This window comes from Carassius gibelio, chromosome B5 (genome assembly GCF_023724105.1).
Source record: "Carassius gibelio isolate Cgi1373 ecotype wild population from Czech Republic chromosome B5, carGib1.2-hapl.c, whole genome shotgun sequence".
In the NCBI taxonomy this organism is placed as follows: Eukaryota; Metazoa; Chordata; class Actinopteri; order Cypriniformes; family Cyprinidae; genus Carassius; species Carassius gibelio.
The window spans coordinates 14,537,264-14,554,806 of record NC_068400.1 but is presented as its reverse complement, the minus strand read 5'-3'; the positions used below and the strand labels follow the sequence as shown (position 1 = coordinate 14,554,806).

Below are 17,543 nucleotides of genomic sequence, written 5' to 3'. Positions count from 1 at the left end.
CATTCAGAGTGTAATATTGAAGGTTAAATGTCTATGTTGATAACCACAATGTTATTTTTAATTCTTCAGGTACAGGGAGTCATTTTGGATAAATGTGTTTGCCAATAGACAAATTTGAGGCGAGTTGCTAATAATAAGGTGTAATGTTTGTTCCTCCACAGCCTCAGTCCCTTGGGAGAGTTTCCCCCACTAAGACTGTGCAGAATGGAAGTCCCACCAAGTGTCCCAGATTCATGAAAGTGAAGAACTGGGAAACTGGAGCTTTATACAACGATACTTTACATCTCAGCTCCAGCGAGGTATGTTTGATGTCGATTCTAGGTAGGCTTATATGTATGAACTACATTTAGTTGAGTGTATAAAGAAATATCATCTTTGTTATTACTGACACACCACAGCTCTTACAAAAAATAAATAAAATAATAATAATTGGTTTGTGCACCATTCAGAACTGAATTAAAATGACTTTAAATTTTGTGGTAATACTTGACATTAAGTTTTAATTTCTTCATATTATGATCTAAAATTATTATTTTTTAGTTTTACATAAAGATTATTAGAGTATGTTCAGCAAGAAAACACTATCTCAGCTTTTACTACTTCTTAAAATTCTTAATTCAGTGTTACTTGCCATTTCTTGTCTACTTGCAATTATTTAGAAAAATGTACTTGCAATTTAAGTGCATATCTTTCAGTCCTACACAATTTCTTAGTGTAATGTTAGTGAACTTGAACTAACAGTAACTAATACTACAGCAGAATTTATTCATCTTAGTTATTGTTAACTTTAACATTTAATAATATTTTGCAAAGTTATTTTTTATCTGTTTACATTTGTCAATGAACCAATACTGAACGGACAATGAGCAATTGTATTTTTATTGACCAACATTAACAGAGATTAGTAAATGCTTTAAATTTTATATTGCTCTCTGTCAGTTAATGTTAGTTAATGACTTTATTAATGTTAACAAATTATTGTTAAGTTTTGCCACATTTTTCCTGAATTTGAATAGTACTGATGAATCAGTTTGTTTTGAATACAATTTAAGTGTAAGAAGTAGAAATTAATTTTGATTAAAATATTTGTCAAACAAAATTTAGAATGATTGCTCGAAGAAGAGGAACTTCCTCTTAAAGCCAAAATCCAAGTGCTGCTTTAATGGTAATGACCGAAAAATGCTACCTTAATTCACTTCTTGCCAAATAGACTGGTTATATTAAAATGCCATGTAAAAATGAGGTTGCCAGCAAATTAACTTTAGATGCTGGCATTTTGGTTGTTACATTATGCCGCTACAGTATAGTGGAAAAACTATGAGCCTTTTTACATGCCAAAAACTCATAATTATGGTCATTTTGACATGATGCAGAACTAGAACTGACTTTTGTTATTAGCATTTGCTTCCAATTTTGCTGCTCCTTTAGGATCCATATGTCATAAATGAGCTGAGGTTTAAAATTAGCCTTCGTCTCTTGCTGTAGACACTAGTCTGTATGACAACATGTTTGCAGAACTCTCAACATCTCTCTAAATCTGAATCATCCTTCCAAGAGGGGGTCATGAATTTCTGTGCACTTTCGTGAGCTGGCTTTGCATGCTAATTGATGCTAATTACAGATGGTGTAATTTTTTATACTATAAAGGATTTTGGGGTTGCATCTCCAACTCTGCAGAATATGACAGCTGCATGGCTGCATTCACAGTCCCTTATGGTGGGTGAATGTGAAGAATGTAATGAACATCTTTATTTTATTTTTAACATTCTTGTGCTAAGCACCATTAGGATACATTCTTGTTTGGGTAAAGTCACACAGGTGTCCCAGTACATGCCACAGATGGAAAACATGGGATACATAAGTTATAATATGCTGGAGCAAGTAATGATCTGGAGACGGATCACTTTTAGAAAAATTAATGCGGTTTGAAGGCAATGTCAAATCTTTTAATATGGGTTGTGAACAGTGTTACTTTATTTTTAATTTCAGTTCTTTATTTCAATAATATTAAGAATAGATCTAGAATATTCATGTAAATCTACACTGTTAAAAAGTTAATAATATATTTTACAAAAACGTAGTATTTACATTTTTCTAATTTTAGATTTCATGTTTAATTCAATGTGTTACTTATGGAAGATTGTCTCAACAGTCATCTAAATGAACTGCAAGATTTAGGCATATGCAATCAATTCTGAAGCTCTGTGTGTTAGTTTCACATATTTTAAATAAGATTCGAATATGATAAAATGATTAGCAGGAAGGCGCTATATAAAATAAACTTATTATTATTATTATACATTTTTTATTATTAAAAGAAAGTGTATCATTGCATGACAATTAATTTTTGCAGCATGTGAGCAACATTTTCATTTCTGTAAACATTTTAACAGGTTGCAATATTGCAATATATATTAATGAAGACTAATTTTTAAAATTTACACTATGACATGAAAGCATATTTACCAAAGTAATTTGTAAACCACAGTAAAAGAGCTCAAAGATTTGTAAAAACAAGATAAAATGGCATGGTTGCTTCAGCAAAAGTGTTTTTATCTTCCGATTGCTTTTGTTAACATTATTGTGTTGCTTTAATGTAGGTGATGTCTCATTTTCAAAAGTAACAGAACATTAATCATCTTGTAGGACTCACCCAACATTTCAGTTCCAAACTGTTGCAATATGTAAAACAACCATCGTAATAAAATGTGGCCAGATTTATGTCGATCTGTTTTGGTCAGAAATGTGCCGGAATCACAATAGTATCATTTAAAAAAAGAAAAGAAAAAGAAAGCAGTTTTTGCTAAAATCACACACACACACACACACACAAATTGGTGTAGATGAAATTACCAGAAAATTAAAATTTTTTCATCATACAAGTAACCTAAAATTCTTATCTAAAAATACTACTTGGATGCAAATGTGCTGCCCCTTTTGAAATGTTATAATTTATGGTGGTATTTAAAGGAAGTCACCCAGACATAACTCCAGTTCTGACATACAGCAGAAATGCTGTATCAACTTGTGCCTGCTGTTGCAGTTACACTCCTACAAACACAATATGTGTGAGACTGGCACAATGCTATCTGTAGCACATTTCCGTGAGTGATGTAGCATGTTTGGATTTACACAGTCAGTCTTTTTATTGTGCTAGTTGCTTTTTGTTTGCAGGTTCCGATCTGCACTGAGCAAGTTTGTATAGGCTCTGTTATGGTGCCAAACCAACACACTCGCAAACCAGATGAAGTCCGAAGAAAAGAGGAACTGCTGCCGCTTGCAACAGATTTTATTGACCAGTACTACACATCAATCAAAAGGCAGGGGAACAATTTAAATCTAATGCACACTGTATCATATCCTTCATCACTGCATAACATACAAATAAAGAAAGAAAACTAAATTATAGATATATGGTCTTATTTTTTGCACTAAAGACGGATTTGTTTTTTATATTTAAAAATAATATGAAATAATTTATTTGACAAACAAAACTATGTAAGAAGGATTTTTTTTTTTACTTTTTTAATACATAAAAAATAATAAATATCAATATATATATATATATATATATATATATATATATATATATATATATATATATATATATTTATTTATTATTATTTTTTTTTTTCAGAGAATATATTATGAATTAAGTTTAGCGATCTTAATCCATTGCCATTTTTCTTAAATTTTTCCTTTAAAACTGGGCATTAGAAGGCAGTAAAAGAAGTACACTTAATTCAAGGTGCGGTATACAGTATATTCTCCAAAAACAAATATCTCAAATTAATTTATGCATTAATTTTTTTCAAGACAAAAATATAAATTTATTTATTTTAGTGCTGGGCAACGACTAATCGCGATTAGTTGCATACAAAATAAACGTTTTTGTTTATATAATATTTGTGTGTGTTTTGTATACATGTATTATGTATATATAAAGTTATCGATATTATTGATAATATTTATATGTATTTACATTTCATATATTAACAACATATTTTTCTGAAATGTAAACATGTATGTGTGTGGATTTATATGTACATAATAAATATAGACAGTACACACATATATATTATGTACACAAAACTTTTTATTTTGGATGCGATTAATCACGATTAATCGTTGCCCAGCACTTATTTATTTAAATTTTTTAATAATTTAATATTTGTAATTAATTTTTTGTAAATGTGCTTTTATATGTTTGGCTTCTGTCTGAACAGATGCGGCTCAAAGGCCCATGTTGACCGACTAGAAGAGGTTAAAAAAGAGATAGAAACTTCGGGAACGTATCAGTTGAAGGACACAGAGCTGATCTATGGGGCTAAACATGCATGGAGAAATGCAGCTCGCTGTGTGGGACGGATCCAGTGGTCCAAACTACAGGTATTGTGTGTGTGTTTTTTATATATATACTGTATAGTAAATGATTTTACTTCCAAAAAGCTATCCTTCATAAACCAGTTCCCTTCATCTTTTCAAGAGCTACAACAGTGTGATGTCTATTGAAATGCAATTATAATGTGAAAATAAGGTGTCCTAATAAGGAATTTCTCCTTTTTGAGGTGTTCGATGCTCGAGATTGCACAACCGCTCATGGAATGTTTAATTACATCTGCAACCACATCAAATACGCCACCAACAAAGGAAACCTCAGGTTAGTGTGGCCATTCTTCACTAGCTCCTTTCTCTTCCTGTCTTTTCCTGCATCTCCTTTTCTCTACGACTTGCCTTCTTCCCTGTCAAAGTGTGCGTTCCCTTTCTCTCTTTGTCACCTTGCTCCACAGCCCTCAGTACAGCACCTGCCACAGCATTGCCGAGCTCTGGCACCGCTGCCACGTTACAAAGCTAATCATACACGACACTTACTCTCTGTTCTGTTTAATTAGCGTCAGTCTAACAGAATGATTAGAGCCAGAGAGAGTGAGAGAGGGGTGAGGAAAGGGAAAATTAAAACAAGAAGAGAGGAAACACTCTAATACAGTCAAAAGCCCCCGCGCTTGCTTCTTACATCATCAGTACCTGCCAGAATAAATGACAAGAGGTCTCCTACACACTTTTTCTGCACATAAACAAATCAAGGCAATGAGAAAAGCTCCTCTGTGCTTTTTCAAACAGACTGGTGACCCAAATTTCATCCAGAGTTGTATTTTGAGAGTGACAGGGCTTGTTATTTAGATTCGTTGGACTGACACTTTATGCTCTTAGCATATTGTCGAACGTCAGTGTGATGTATTTTCAGCAATGAAGTATGATTATGTTTGCTTGTGGAACAGGTAGTTTTATTTCAAAAGCACCTTAAATACTGCATACATAGTGTAACCTCTAATAAAAGCAATATATACTATACAAATTCTAATTCTCAAATTCTTGATTGTTTATATTAGGGATGTCCCGATCTGATCCAGGTCATCGAATATTGAGCATCTGCCGATACCAAGCCCTGATGCAATACTTGTATTTTCCTAGTTCTTGGTGAACATTTAAAGTGCATTGAAGTTATTAAAATCAACCCAAACTATACAGGGGTGTGCAGAGACTTTCTCAGGGGCTCAAATTTCAGTACAGAGTTTCAGGGGTGAGCAAGGCCAAAACAACAAACAAACACCGAGCTAGAACCTAACAGAAAAGACAAAATTCCATAACAAAATAAAATAAAATAAAAATCCAATATGTTAATCTAACGCCTTATCTAATGAAAAACAGGAGAAAGATCAGTGGAAGATCAGATCTGGAGATCGCTTTCCTAGGATCCAATCCTGTGAAATAAAGGGTGAGCCAAAAGAGAGACAAAGAACCAGGAAAGCAAGACACATGTTGCAAAATACAACATATATTATTTCCCAGCTCTAATCTGCTATATGCAACTGTGAAGCAACTGTGAAACAATCTGTTCTGTGAACAGTACTATACAAATAAAACTGGTTTGATTTAACAGACATAAATTAAGAGTCACACAAGTCTGTAAAAACTGCCTGTTTTGGAGGATTTGAAGTATGAATTCACCAGAGGGATCTCAGCATTACTCCTCGTCTCTGATGTGCAGATCGGCTATTACCATCTTCCCCCAGAGGACGGATGAGAAGCATGACTTCCGGGTGTGGAACAGCCAGTTGATCCGGTACGCAGGCTACAAGCAGCCAGATGGATCAATTCTCGGAGATCCGGCTTCGGTGGAGCTTACAGAGGTGAGATGGGAAGCTACATTACAATAGCTTCGATTATCAGAGTCACAGGCATCAAAAAAAGCCACCTGCTAACATATCGAATGAAGCATGTTGGAAAAATAAAGAATCAAACTGATTAATTAAAAAAGATAAACATATTTTGTGACATCATGGGAATTTCTTGTTATCACATGGTTGAATGTTAATTGTGTTTGAGTTGATTTTTGACATGCAAAATCCTGGTAGCTGGTTTCTAGCAGACTTAAAGAAGACTTAAGCAGGTCCAAGATGGTCATTAGCTTGTTGACCAACTAACATATTCCAAAAAAATAAATAAATAAAATAAAAAACAACTGTAATGTTGGTTTTGACTTGTAGATCTGTATACAGCAAGGATGGAAAGCTCCAAAAAGCCGTTTTGACGTTTTGCCCCTTCTTCTCCAAGCCAATGGAAACGATCCAGAGCTTTTTGAGATTCCTGGTGATCTTGTGCTTGAGGTTCCCATCACACATCCAAAGTAAGAAGAAGCAAACATATTGCAGAGTTTTATTGGGTTTCAGTCTGATGCTCATTAAGCTTGTTTAGAAACATTACTGAATCACAGCAGTTCTTAAAACACTTTGCACCTCAAATGTTCATCCACCCAGAATCTGATAATAGTCTGCGTCATACAGTGCATACCGAAGGGAAATCGCATATTAGAGAGGCTGTTGTGCGCAGAGCTTCAGGATGCATAGCAACAGAGAACTCAAGCTGAGAGCTTGCCTCTTATGCACGTACATTCAGGAACGTGGGCTAATTTGGCTTAAATCTTGCCCTTTTTCCAGAACCTGCTTTAATTTGCTTGTTTAATGCTGTCAGTTTGACACTGATGTGTTTCAGATGATCAGATACTTGGGTCCTGAGATACTCTCTGTGTCACAGGTCTAGATAAGAGTGAATTGTCCATCATGCATCTATATATTTTTTAATTAATCAGCGTTGAAAAGAATTTAGCACGAGCTACCATTAAACTAAGCATTGATAGCTACTAACTCAAAAGTCTTGCAGAAAAAGTTAAACTTCTCATTAAAGGGTAAAAGTGGACAGATGCAATTAAACTGAATTAAATGTATATAAAAAAAATTCAGCTACATGTTCTAGCAAATTGGTGAAGTGAAACAGAATACTCTCAGGCTCATATACTGCCCACGTGCAAAAATAAACAGCTTTTTAAAGTGTAAATGAAAATGACCATGGTGCTACTCTTCAGTAAATGTACTCATCGCTAAGGCATTTTTTGAGGATTTTGAAATAAACCTTGAATTCAGTGTTGAAGGATGGCTAAAACATTCTTGTTTTATATAATCAATGTTCCCATGTTTTATGTGTGGTTGTTTCTTTTTTTACCATTCTGAAGTCAAACTGCACAAGTCAAAGATTCTTAGGAAATGGCATCTCATAACTATTATACACTTTGGTCTTTAGTGACTAATTTGTGGGAATTTGGATAATCTCATTTTTGCTTCAAACTGCTCAAAGAAATGAATAGCCAAATAAACATATGTAAATAGAGGAGATGCATTTACATATTGTTTATTCGGAGGGTTGAATGCTGTATTATGCTGCGACAATAATGGGTGCCATATGTAGTGCAATAACTGTGTGAAAACTTCTGCATGGATCAGCCTTTCCACCAGAGTACTTGTGTTTACAGCATTAATTACAGACACAGGCGGATTTGGCCTCTTAGCGCAACACCTGAGAAACCTGCAGGTGCCAGTTTAGAGATAATGACAGTTTTGGCAGTGCTCGCTATGCGCGCTTTTACTTACAGAGAAATTATGATGGAAACTGTAAATGGAATACTCTAAAAGCTTAATGGTGTACATCTGCATATGCCCAGATATTCTACTGACTACATTATGTTATGCAAATAAACCTCAAGACCTTTCGCTGAAAAGCATTTCCGCTGGGTTCACGATTGACTGTCCTGCTGTCTGTGTCTGTCTAGGTTCGAATGGTTTAAGGAGCTGAATCTAAAGTGGTATGGCCTTCCTGCGGTGTCGAACATGCTGTTAGAGATCGGGGGACTGGAGTTCACCGCCTGCCCCTTCAGCGGCTGGTACATGGGGACAGAGATCGGCGTCAGAGACTTCTGCGACAGCTCTCGATACAACATACTTGAGGTGCCATACCAGACCATACCATAAATCACCCCCGGCCGGGGTCATTGAGAAGTTGTACTTTTTATACTGCATTACCACAGTTTGAATCCAGACTGCATTAAATGTTACTCATTCAGTATTAAAATCTCTCTTCCACATTCCCTTTATACTACAAAATGATTTTACTTACAGTTTTAACTTCTAAAAGGCAATAAACGCCTATATAATCAGCTTGCTTTACCATGTATAAATATATACTCAAATATGTCCTATAATCTATAAAATCATTCAATCACCTTCTTGTTATTATAAACCCATCGAATGTTATATGTCTATCAAATATAATTTAAAAACATTTAAGAATCAGCTTTCAGAAGGTTTTTTAAAACATATTCATGTTAAGTGTGTCCAGTATTTTAAATACAGAATGTATTTTTAGAGAGACTTACGGTAGCTCCAGACCTTCCGGATCTATAGAGGCTGATCACCTTGGTTCAGATCCTGAGAGATTACAGTATGAATAGTCTATGTTTAAAGTATGATTCATTCCCTTCATTTCAGGAAGTAGCTACAATGATGGGGCTGGACACGAGGAAGACTTCATCTCTGTGGAAGGACCAGGCACTGGTGGAGATCAACATTGCAGTCCTTTATAGTTTCCAGGTGGGCTGAGCACACATGGATGGGGCAATTTAATAATAATAAAAATGTCAAAATCTTAAGATACAGCCTAATTTGAATTACCATGTAGAGTTTAGACAATGTGGCTTTATTTTCATCAAAATTAAGTCTGATACTTGAATTGTCAGGATTGTCTGGAGATTAACAATAAACAATTAATTAATTAAAAGAATATAAATAATCAAATAAACACACACATAGATATAATACTGTAATAAATAAAATCATAATCAGTATTTCTTAGGCTCTCTATATATAAATAAATGTTTATTTTTTTCTTTCTTTCAATTAGTTGTCAAACTCAACCCAGACATGTTTTTGACAAGCTTTGTGAGGTTCACCCACATGTAATCTTACACTAGTCTTATTTTCAGTCACGTTTATTTATTTTTGCCAGTATATAATTTTTTTTTTCTGTTCATCTCTTTACACAGCTTCTCCTAGAGCAAAATCCCTGCGTTCACAATCATGCAGCATTCATAAAGACTCATGCAAGCGAACAAAGCCTAAACCGGCTTTCACAAATCAAAAGCTGGAATCCCTTCTGTTCTATTTATTAGAGTTAAGCACCTAGGACATTTAACTGAAAGCTACTGTAACATTTTATTTTTATTGATATTTATTGCACACCCCCTGCAGTTTTTTTACCCACAAGGCTTATTTCTTTCTTAAAGGCTTTTGCGGAACCGTTTCAACACTGATAAACTAATTAGACGTTAGTAAGTGGCTGTGCTCAGTTTTCTTATCTTTCATAATTGCGGATGGAGTTGAAACAATGGCAGATAACAATTAAATCTACTTTGAAAACTAGATGTGCTGCAATACAAGCCAATCTGTGGATTTAATTGTAAGATGTATTGACTTACATTAACATGCTGCATTAAGGATCACTAGATAAATAAGAATGCATGCAAGTGTTGATGTTTGTATGCTGGGATACAGAGAGCTTGTCTCTGACTATATTTGTTAGGGCACAGAACTACTTACTAATTGTTAAGTAATATATCATTGTGGTTATGGGATTAGTTAGTCATGCAAGGAAAGTCATAACATACAGTAATGATATTGTTGCTAATCATTAGCTAATGATTCATTAAAGCAAACAAATGGAAGTTGGAATGCATGGCATTGGTCCATTGTAATTAAGTGAAGTGACATTCAGTGACATTCAGCCAAGTATGGTGACCCATACTCAGAATTTGTGCTCTGCATTTAACCCATCTTAAATGCACACACACAGAGCAGTGAACACACACCCACACACTGTGAGCACACACCCGGAGCAGTGGGCAGCCATTTATGCTGCAGCGCCCGGGGAGCAGTTGGGGGTTCGATGCCTTGCTCAAGGGCACCTAAGTCGTGGTATTGAAGGTGGAGAGAGAACTGTACATGCACTCCCCCCACCCACAATTCCGTCCGGCCCGAGACTAGAACCCACAACCCTTCGATTGGGAGTCCAACCCTCTAACCATTAGGCCACGACTTCCCCTTAACACAAAAATGTACACTATTAGTTAATATAATATGTTATTAGGGAATTAATACAATGTCACATTTAACAAATAGCAGTTTATTGATTACTTAATCTATGAATCATGTATAATGTTCATTTGTTGCTGATGCAGTAATTATTAATAAATGGTTTATTTTTCTGGAATTATATATGTTATTCATAGCATGAATTAATGCATATTAGTGCCACTGTATTGTAAAGTGTTACCAATAATAACTATAAACCATATTACATTTAAACACAAAATACTTTTCTTTAAATTCTTTAGAATATTAAGTAAACCCAAAAACTATCATCTTTAACTATAAAATATGTAACTTTTCATTGTTTACTTGTTTTAAGAATCAGTTTTTTATAGTGCATTTTTTGCATGAGGCAATGCTTGACTAGCTTTAGTTTACTGGTAGTCTACTGGTCTGATCTGGTCTCACTCTTTCCAATTTTTCCTTGAAGATGTCAAAGGTTACCATAGTGGACCATCACTCAGCCACAGAGTCCTTCATGAAGCACATGGAGAACGAGTACAGAGTGAGGGGAGGCTGCCCGGGTGACTGGGTTTGGATAGTGCCGCCCATGTCAGGCAGCATTACACCTGTTTTCCACCAGGAAATGCTCAACTATCGCCTCACACCTTCTTTTGAGTACCAGGTATGTCTTTTGTCCAGTTTACATTTATATGATATGAGTACAATCATATACAATCAAACTTTTTGTTAATTTGCAAATAGCGAAAATATTTTTTTACTTTGTAATGGTGAGGTGACCTCAAAATTATTTTAATTCTTAAGTCATAATTGGACTGGATGGATGTAATTGTGTTAGGTAAGGTAATCAAGGTAGCATCTATTATAAAGAAAGAAGCACAAATAGGGTGACCACCTGCTAACAAGCCCGAGGGGGGACAAGGGGTATGTTTCTGAGGGACAATGTGGGACACTGCCCCCACCTCATGGGCATCCTCACTTTTAGTGGTTTACCCATTTCTAGCACATACCACCTTACATGGTATATTAATAATGCCCTATTCCCCTAAACATGTGTAATTGCTGATGTACTGTATGCTTATGACAGAATCAACAAATGCACTTCCACTTACGATTTACTTTAGCTATTTAATTTTATTAATATTTCATTACAATTTATTCACTTTAAGAATAAATTACTTCTCATATACAGCATTCGCGTTGAACAAGAGTGACTTGTCGACCGCGATCGACGGGTTGGTGACTCCAGATATAGATGAGCGACCTACTTTTTTTGAGCAAGCATTGATTACGCATGACACCGTCACCGGCTTCAAACGCTGTGCGCGCTACGCGGGACGGATGGTCACCCTAAGCACAAACACATTTCAAGAAAATCATTTCACAAAAAGAAATGTTTGTTTTTAAATGATAAAATAGTACATATACAACTGGGTTTTAGGAATATTTGTAGAACTCTGTTACAATCACTTGATCACAAAGCAGCCTACAGTTCTCTTTCTCATGCTCTCTCTCTTTCTTTCACTGTCAAGCCTGACCCGTGGAACACTCACGTGTGGAAAGGGGTGAATGGGACGCCCACAAAGAAAAGAGCAATTGGATTCAAGAAACTTGCCAAGTGAGTGGGTGAAGAGCTCGCGACCTTCTGCTGTTTGTTTTTGTCTCAAGCACAAAGTGTGCATTGAGTTTAACCTGTATGGTGCCTATGAGCTTATGAAGGCTGGCTGTCTGCAGCGCTCAACCGATCTGCAGCCTTTTGTTGTAATTATAACCTGAAGCCTGAGAACTTCAGCAGGCGGTTGTGTTAATGGCTGTTTAAGAGTGCTTTCCACCATATATTCCTCGTTATTATGCTGAGAATAGCGTGAGTCTAACTCACTGAATCACACTCAGGTGTAATCAGGTTTCTTTCAGTGTCCCTTCAACATTCAGCCTCTGAGCTATTACAGTAATTGCCCGCAGGATATACTGTAGCTACGTTTATGTGATTGTGGTCTCGGAAATGAGTGGGGAAGTGTCTGTCATTGTGTTGAACTCTCGCTGAGAGGTGGTGAAAGAGATCATCTTCAGGAACGCTGTTGCATATTATCATAACCGATGAGATTTTTAGTCAAGTCACCTTTATTTATATAGTGCTTTGTACACTCTCTGAAAACAAGGTACGAAAAAGGCAGACTTTTGTACCTTTTAGGTACTAATATGTACACTTTAGGTACCAATATATACCTTAATGGGACTAACATGTTTAGGTACAAAGGTGTGACTTTTGAAAAAGGTACCGTCCCAGAGACGGCTTTTGTACATTTTTTTTCGGAGAGTGTACAAAAGAGATTTGTTTCAAAGAAAAACCGTGAAATAACAGATCAATTATGCATACTTCAAGAACAACTTCATATTCTGCTGTAAAGCATCTTTAAAAAAATAAAGCTTCAGGATACCCGCAAGTCCTTAAAGTCTTAAAATGTCTAAAATTCATTTAGATCAAATAAAAGGTCATAAAAAGACTTAAATATCTTGTTCTGTACTGTATGTTACAAGAAAACTCTTAATGATCATTTTTAAAGGTCCTAACGCAATAACTGTGATACAACTTAGAATTAGCTTAACTTCAGAAGCCTGTGGTTTAGATAACTGTGAGCACTGCATGTTTTAAAGCACTGTTAAATTATATACGTATTGTAATATGTATGATTGTAAGAGCCTATATTTCATCTGTCTGAATAAGCAGCTGGATCTGCATTTGGAAATAGAGTCCCCGCATATTCCAGGCTTGTTTATCATTTAAAGTCGGACATTATGTTTACTTTTCCATTATTATTATGGGCATTTAGATGCACAATAAACTATATCAGGCTTTTATTCAATGAAAATACTTGTGACGTCTCTTTTGGGCCGATCATCACAAAAACAAAAGATTTAGCATCTAAGATATTAAAAATCTAATATCACCCGACGTATGTATTGATATATTTGGAACATGAACCAACATCAGTACATATTTCTTCAATTTTTAAACTTGCAGTTACTGTTTTTCAGCTGAATGTCTGCCTGTTTCCTAAAGTATAATATTCTAAGATTCATGATGTTTTTTAAGCTTGTAACAGTTTGTTCTGAAAACTTTTGGTGTCATTATTCATCTCAAGGCAATTCAGTGTTGATTCAGTTCAGTTCAATAACTATAAAGTTAACCCATTTGTTGCAAACAACTCTTCTTGTGGCTAACATGTTTCTGTGCAACTTGCAGGGCTGTAAAATTCTCCGCCAAACTCATGGGACAAGCCATGGCCAAGAGAGTCAAAGCCACCATCTTGTTTGCCACAGAAACTGGGAAGTCGCAGGACTATGCAAAAACGCTTTGTGAGATTTTCAAGCATGCATTTGATGCCAAGGTAAGCCCGTTGTTCCTAAACCGCACATAATAGATTGACATCTCTGCATGATTCTTAAAACCCTTCCCATCTTCTATTAATCCCCAATGAATGCCTTTAGTGGATTTGCATGTAAACATTGATGTAAACAACATTGCAAATAATATTGATGCAAGACACGTGTATCCCCTTAGTTTCACAACCAAAATCTCCCTTTCAGTTCAAGACTGCAGATTGCAGAATGAGAAAGCTAATTTCACACCAAGGCGTGCTATGCGATGGGTTACACAGATGCATTTTTTGCCACAATTTATTTTCCTCCAATACCATCAGATGCCAAGAATCAACTTGGGCAGGCATTGAGCTGTAGGATAAGATTAGATCCCATTACACTTAAAGTTATGTGATGTATTAAACATTGGGTTGATCATGTATTTTGCCTTGGGATAGCAGTTAAATGCAAAGTTATTTTTAGAATCTAGTAGAATAATCAATCTTGTTCATGTGCGCTGGTTATTAGGTGATTTACATGCAGATGACGCAGATATATCGCTTCTCTTTCTCTCCTCATGTCCTGAAGGCGTTCGCCCTGCCACACGCACTGATGCGTCTTTTCTCTTAATTGTATCATGGCGCATTAGCTGCTCGTTAGGCAACGTACGAACTGTTCATTACCTCTACACCCCTTTTGGCTGTATGTTAGGATCAAGAGATAACGTGCCTCCCATTCTTAATGCACATTGTGTGATTTCTCTTACTCAAAAACATTGCCGAAAATCTCCAAACGCAGATCTAATACCATAACTTTTTGAAAATGGTCATGTCTAGTGGATGAAGCGTTTTATATGTTTTAATGATACACTACAAATAACATGATTGCTGGTGCAAAAGTGGCCACTGTGATCCTTGAATGTTTTAGGTGGTTGCTACTGGTCCAAGTCAAGAAAGTACATCCACAATAGCAATATTCTGAGGGATAGACTGTAAGAATCCATCCGGCGGCCCAAAAAGCGGAATCCAGTGGCCTGGTCAAAGGTCTATTGCGTATTCAGTCTTTTACTTGCGCTTCTGAATTTATCAGGATTTAGTGTACATTTTATTCTAGCTCCATGTAAAATCTGACTCCAATTTTAAGTGATCACAGAATTTAGACAATGTTTCTATTAAAAAAATCACTATACTTTCAGTTATCTTTTCACTGGGGACCTAATGTCTCTTTAAGTCCAACATTAGCCTTATGTGGATCTTACGATCACAAACTTGCCAGTCTGATGCTAGTCAGAGGGTGTAGGTAGACTTATACATGCTTCGCCAGCTGCCTACTGCTTTATTTAGTCTTTTCCCATACATCTTGCTAACAGCAGCGATAAGCAGAAATCAGAAGGTTTCAGATGACGAGCCTACTGCTCCTATCATTCTCGAGCCTTCAGTTTGACCTATCCTGGCCGTAGATTTGCGATAACAAAAGCCTCATCACAGTTTACTAGTCTACTACTAAAAAAATTTTTTTTTATTATTAGTCAGGTAAAACTGTATCATGCCAATTACATAATTAAACAATTAGAAACCAGTTTAGAAAGGATAGTGCAATTGTGAATCACATTGTAGTCACGTGGCAACCTTGCTCCCGCACATACAGTAGACACTGTAGCCATATGGGGAACGGCCAAGTGATCCACGCAGGAGACAAACAAATTTAACATAGTCACACATGTAACAAGAACCTAACGTGCCTAGCATTTTCGACTCGTACATTACACGTCACACCCTGGTGTCACGTGTCTTTACGGGACCTTTACGGGTTGTGTGTGAATGCACCCACATATTTTGGGTAATCCCTGGCAGTGTGAAAGTGGATGAAAATGGAGCATGTGAAATACACTCCACTCTACGGGCTGATCTGACTACAGAATCGCCCCATAATGTTTTGTCACTTCCCTTAAATACTCAGACCAGACAACAAAGAAATCTTCAAATCATCTGTAAAATCATGAAAGACCTTTTGGTTATTTAGGTTCCATTGATCACATCAGAGTCAAACTTAGCTGGAGATAAAAAATTCTCACAGACCCCTAAAGTGGAACACACCACCTCCTCAGCAGAACACAATTCTACAAACCTTTTCAGTCTTTCTCCTAATATAAATGGCTACTGGGAAATTGAGACCAATTTACCAATCACACAAAGACCTTTAAAATGACTCAAAACATGAAAAGTTTACGATCATGAATCCTAAAGATATAGTAAATGTTTTATGTGAGCATAGCAACTTCTGCCAAGTTCTTGGCATTTCTCTGTGAACTTTTAGTGACCTGGACCATGTACCCAGGGGGGAAAGATGGGTGAAGGGACCAAAGCGCAAATGGTCGTTCTTCTAGATCTTCCTATCTGATCAGATCATTGCGAGGGTTCCTGAGTGTTTGGCTTCACAAAAGTGATCAAAGCCCTTTGTTTTGTGGAATGGCATTTGCATTGCGAGAGTTCCTCAGTGTTTGGCTTCACAAAGAATTAATTTCATAAGGAAATAATTTAACTCCTTTCAAGAAAATGCTTGGGTCCCTACCTCAGTTGCCATAACTCAAACAGACCAGTGTAACTCTTAGGGTTTGTGATCGTTCTTAAATCGTTTAGATGTAGCAGCACAAGCGAGTGGTCATATGTATCATGCTATATTATTTGATCCTGCAGGTGACGTCCATGGATGAATATGACACCGTCGACTTGGAACACGAGACGCTTGTGTTAGTGGTGACAAGTACGTTTGGCAATGGGGACCCTCCGGAGAACGGAGAGGTGAGTTATTAAACTAGATGTTTGCTTTAGCGCGCTAGTATTTCAATGTGCACATCAATCATTTTGCTTTGCTTTGAATCAAATTGTCAGCACTTCACAACACAACAGAATGTTCTCACCATGATGATAAAGGACTTCACACATATGCTGTACAATCGAGAACCTGCATTATGCTGGCTGGTCCTGTTTGAATTTGTGATTGAGAACATGTGGGTAGGGCCAGTAACTTCACTCCTGTTTTTCTTTCTCCCCTTTTCCACTCTACAGAAATTTGGTGCGGCACTGATGGAGATGAGACATCCCACCACCAGCGTAGAGGACAGAAAGTGAGTATGTGGAGATGCGAGCGAGTGATTATCTTCTCGTCCTCCCACCCATCTGCTTTCCCATAATTATTTTTTTTTCAGTGTTTTAGTTGACACACCTACACAGAGTCTTGCATACAGTATATGCAAAAGGCACACACATTAACACGATACATGCATTTCTTCTCGCTTCTATATGCTGGAACCATTCACATAAACACACACACGCACACACACAAAATCTCTCTCTCTGTCTGTCCCTCAGGACGTACAAGGTGCGTTTTAACAGCGTCTCTTCATATTCTGATACCCGCAAATCCTCCAGTGATGAACCTGAATCCAAAGCCAACTTTGAGAGCACTGGACCACTTGCTAATGTCAGGTACTGTACTGCCTGTATTTGGAGAAAATATGAAACATTTTAAAAACATGTCTGGGTTATTCCACCTCAAAATCAAAAGGGGCTTTTTATTTTACTTTTTTTTTTTTTTTTTTTTAGATGTTTGATTAATTATGCAACAATTCAAAATGTTTTTGCATTAAAAAAAAGAACAAATAAGCATATTTTTCTCCTTCATTTT

General features: G+C 36.3%; 1 protein-coding gene across 1 annotated transcript in view; it reads left to right on the top strand.

Moving 5' to 3' along the window:
- LOC127958782 (nitric oxide synthase, brain) overlaps positions 1 to 17,543 on the top strand; it is a 50,510-nt gene that overhangs the window by 15,007 nt on the left and 17,960 nt on the right. Inside the window, exons 4-17 of the mRNA XM_052557756.1 lie at positions 162 to 299; positions 3,175 to 3,320; positions 4,227 to 4,389; positions 4,569 to 4,660; positions 6,050 to 6,191; positions 6,549 to 6,688; positions 8,165 to 8,339; positions 8,880 to 8,981; positions 10,966 to 11,160; positions 12,029 to 12,114; positions 13,741 to 13,885; positions 16,553 to 16,657; positions 16,925 to 16,983; positions 17,228 to 17,344. Of these exons, the coding sequence (XP_052413716.1) occupies positions 162 to 299; positions 3,175 to 3,320; positions 4,227 to 4,389; positions 4,569 to 4,660; positions 6,050 to 6,191; positions 6,549 to 6,688; positions 8,165 to 8,339; positions 8,880 to 8,981; positions 10,966 to 11,160; positions 12,029 to 12,114; positions 13,741 to 13,885; positions 16,553 to 16,657; positions 16,925 to 16,983; positions 17,228 to 17,344 (1,805 nt within the window). The remainder of the gene's footprint in view (positions 1 to 161; positions 300 to 3,174; positions 3,321 to 4,226; positions 4,390 to 4,568; positions 4,661 to 6,049; positions 6,192 to 6,548; positions 6,689 to 8,164; positions 8,340 to 8,879; positions 8,982 to 10,965; positions 11,161 to 12,028; positions 12,115 to 13,740; positions 13,886 to 16,552; positions 16,658 to 16,924; positions 16,984 to 17,227; positions 17,345 to 17,543) is intronic.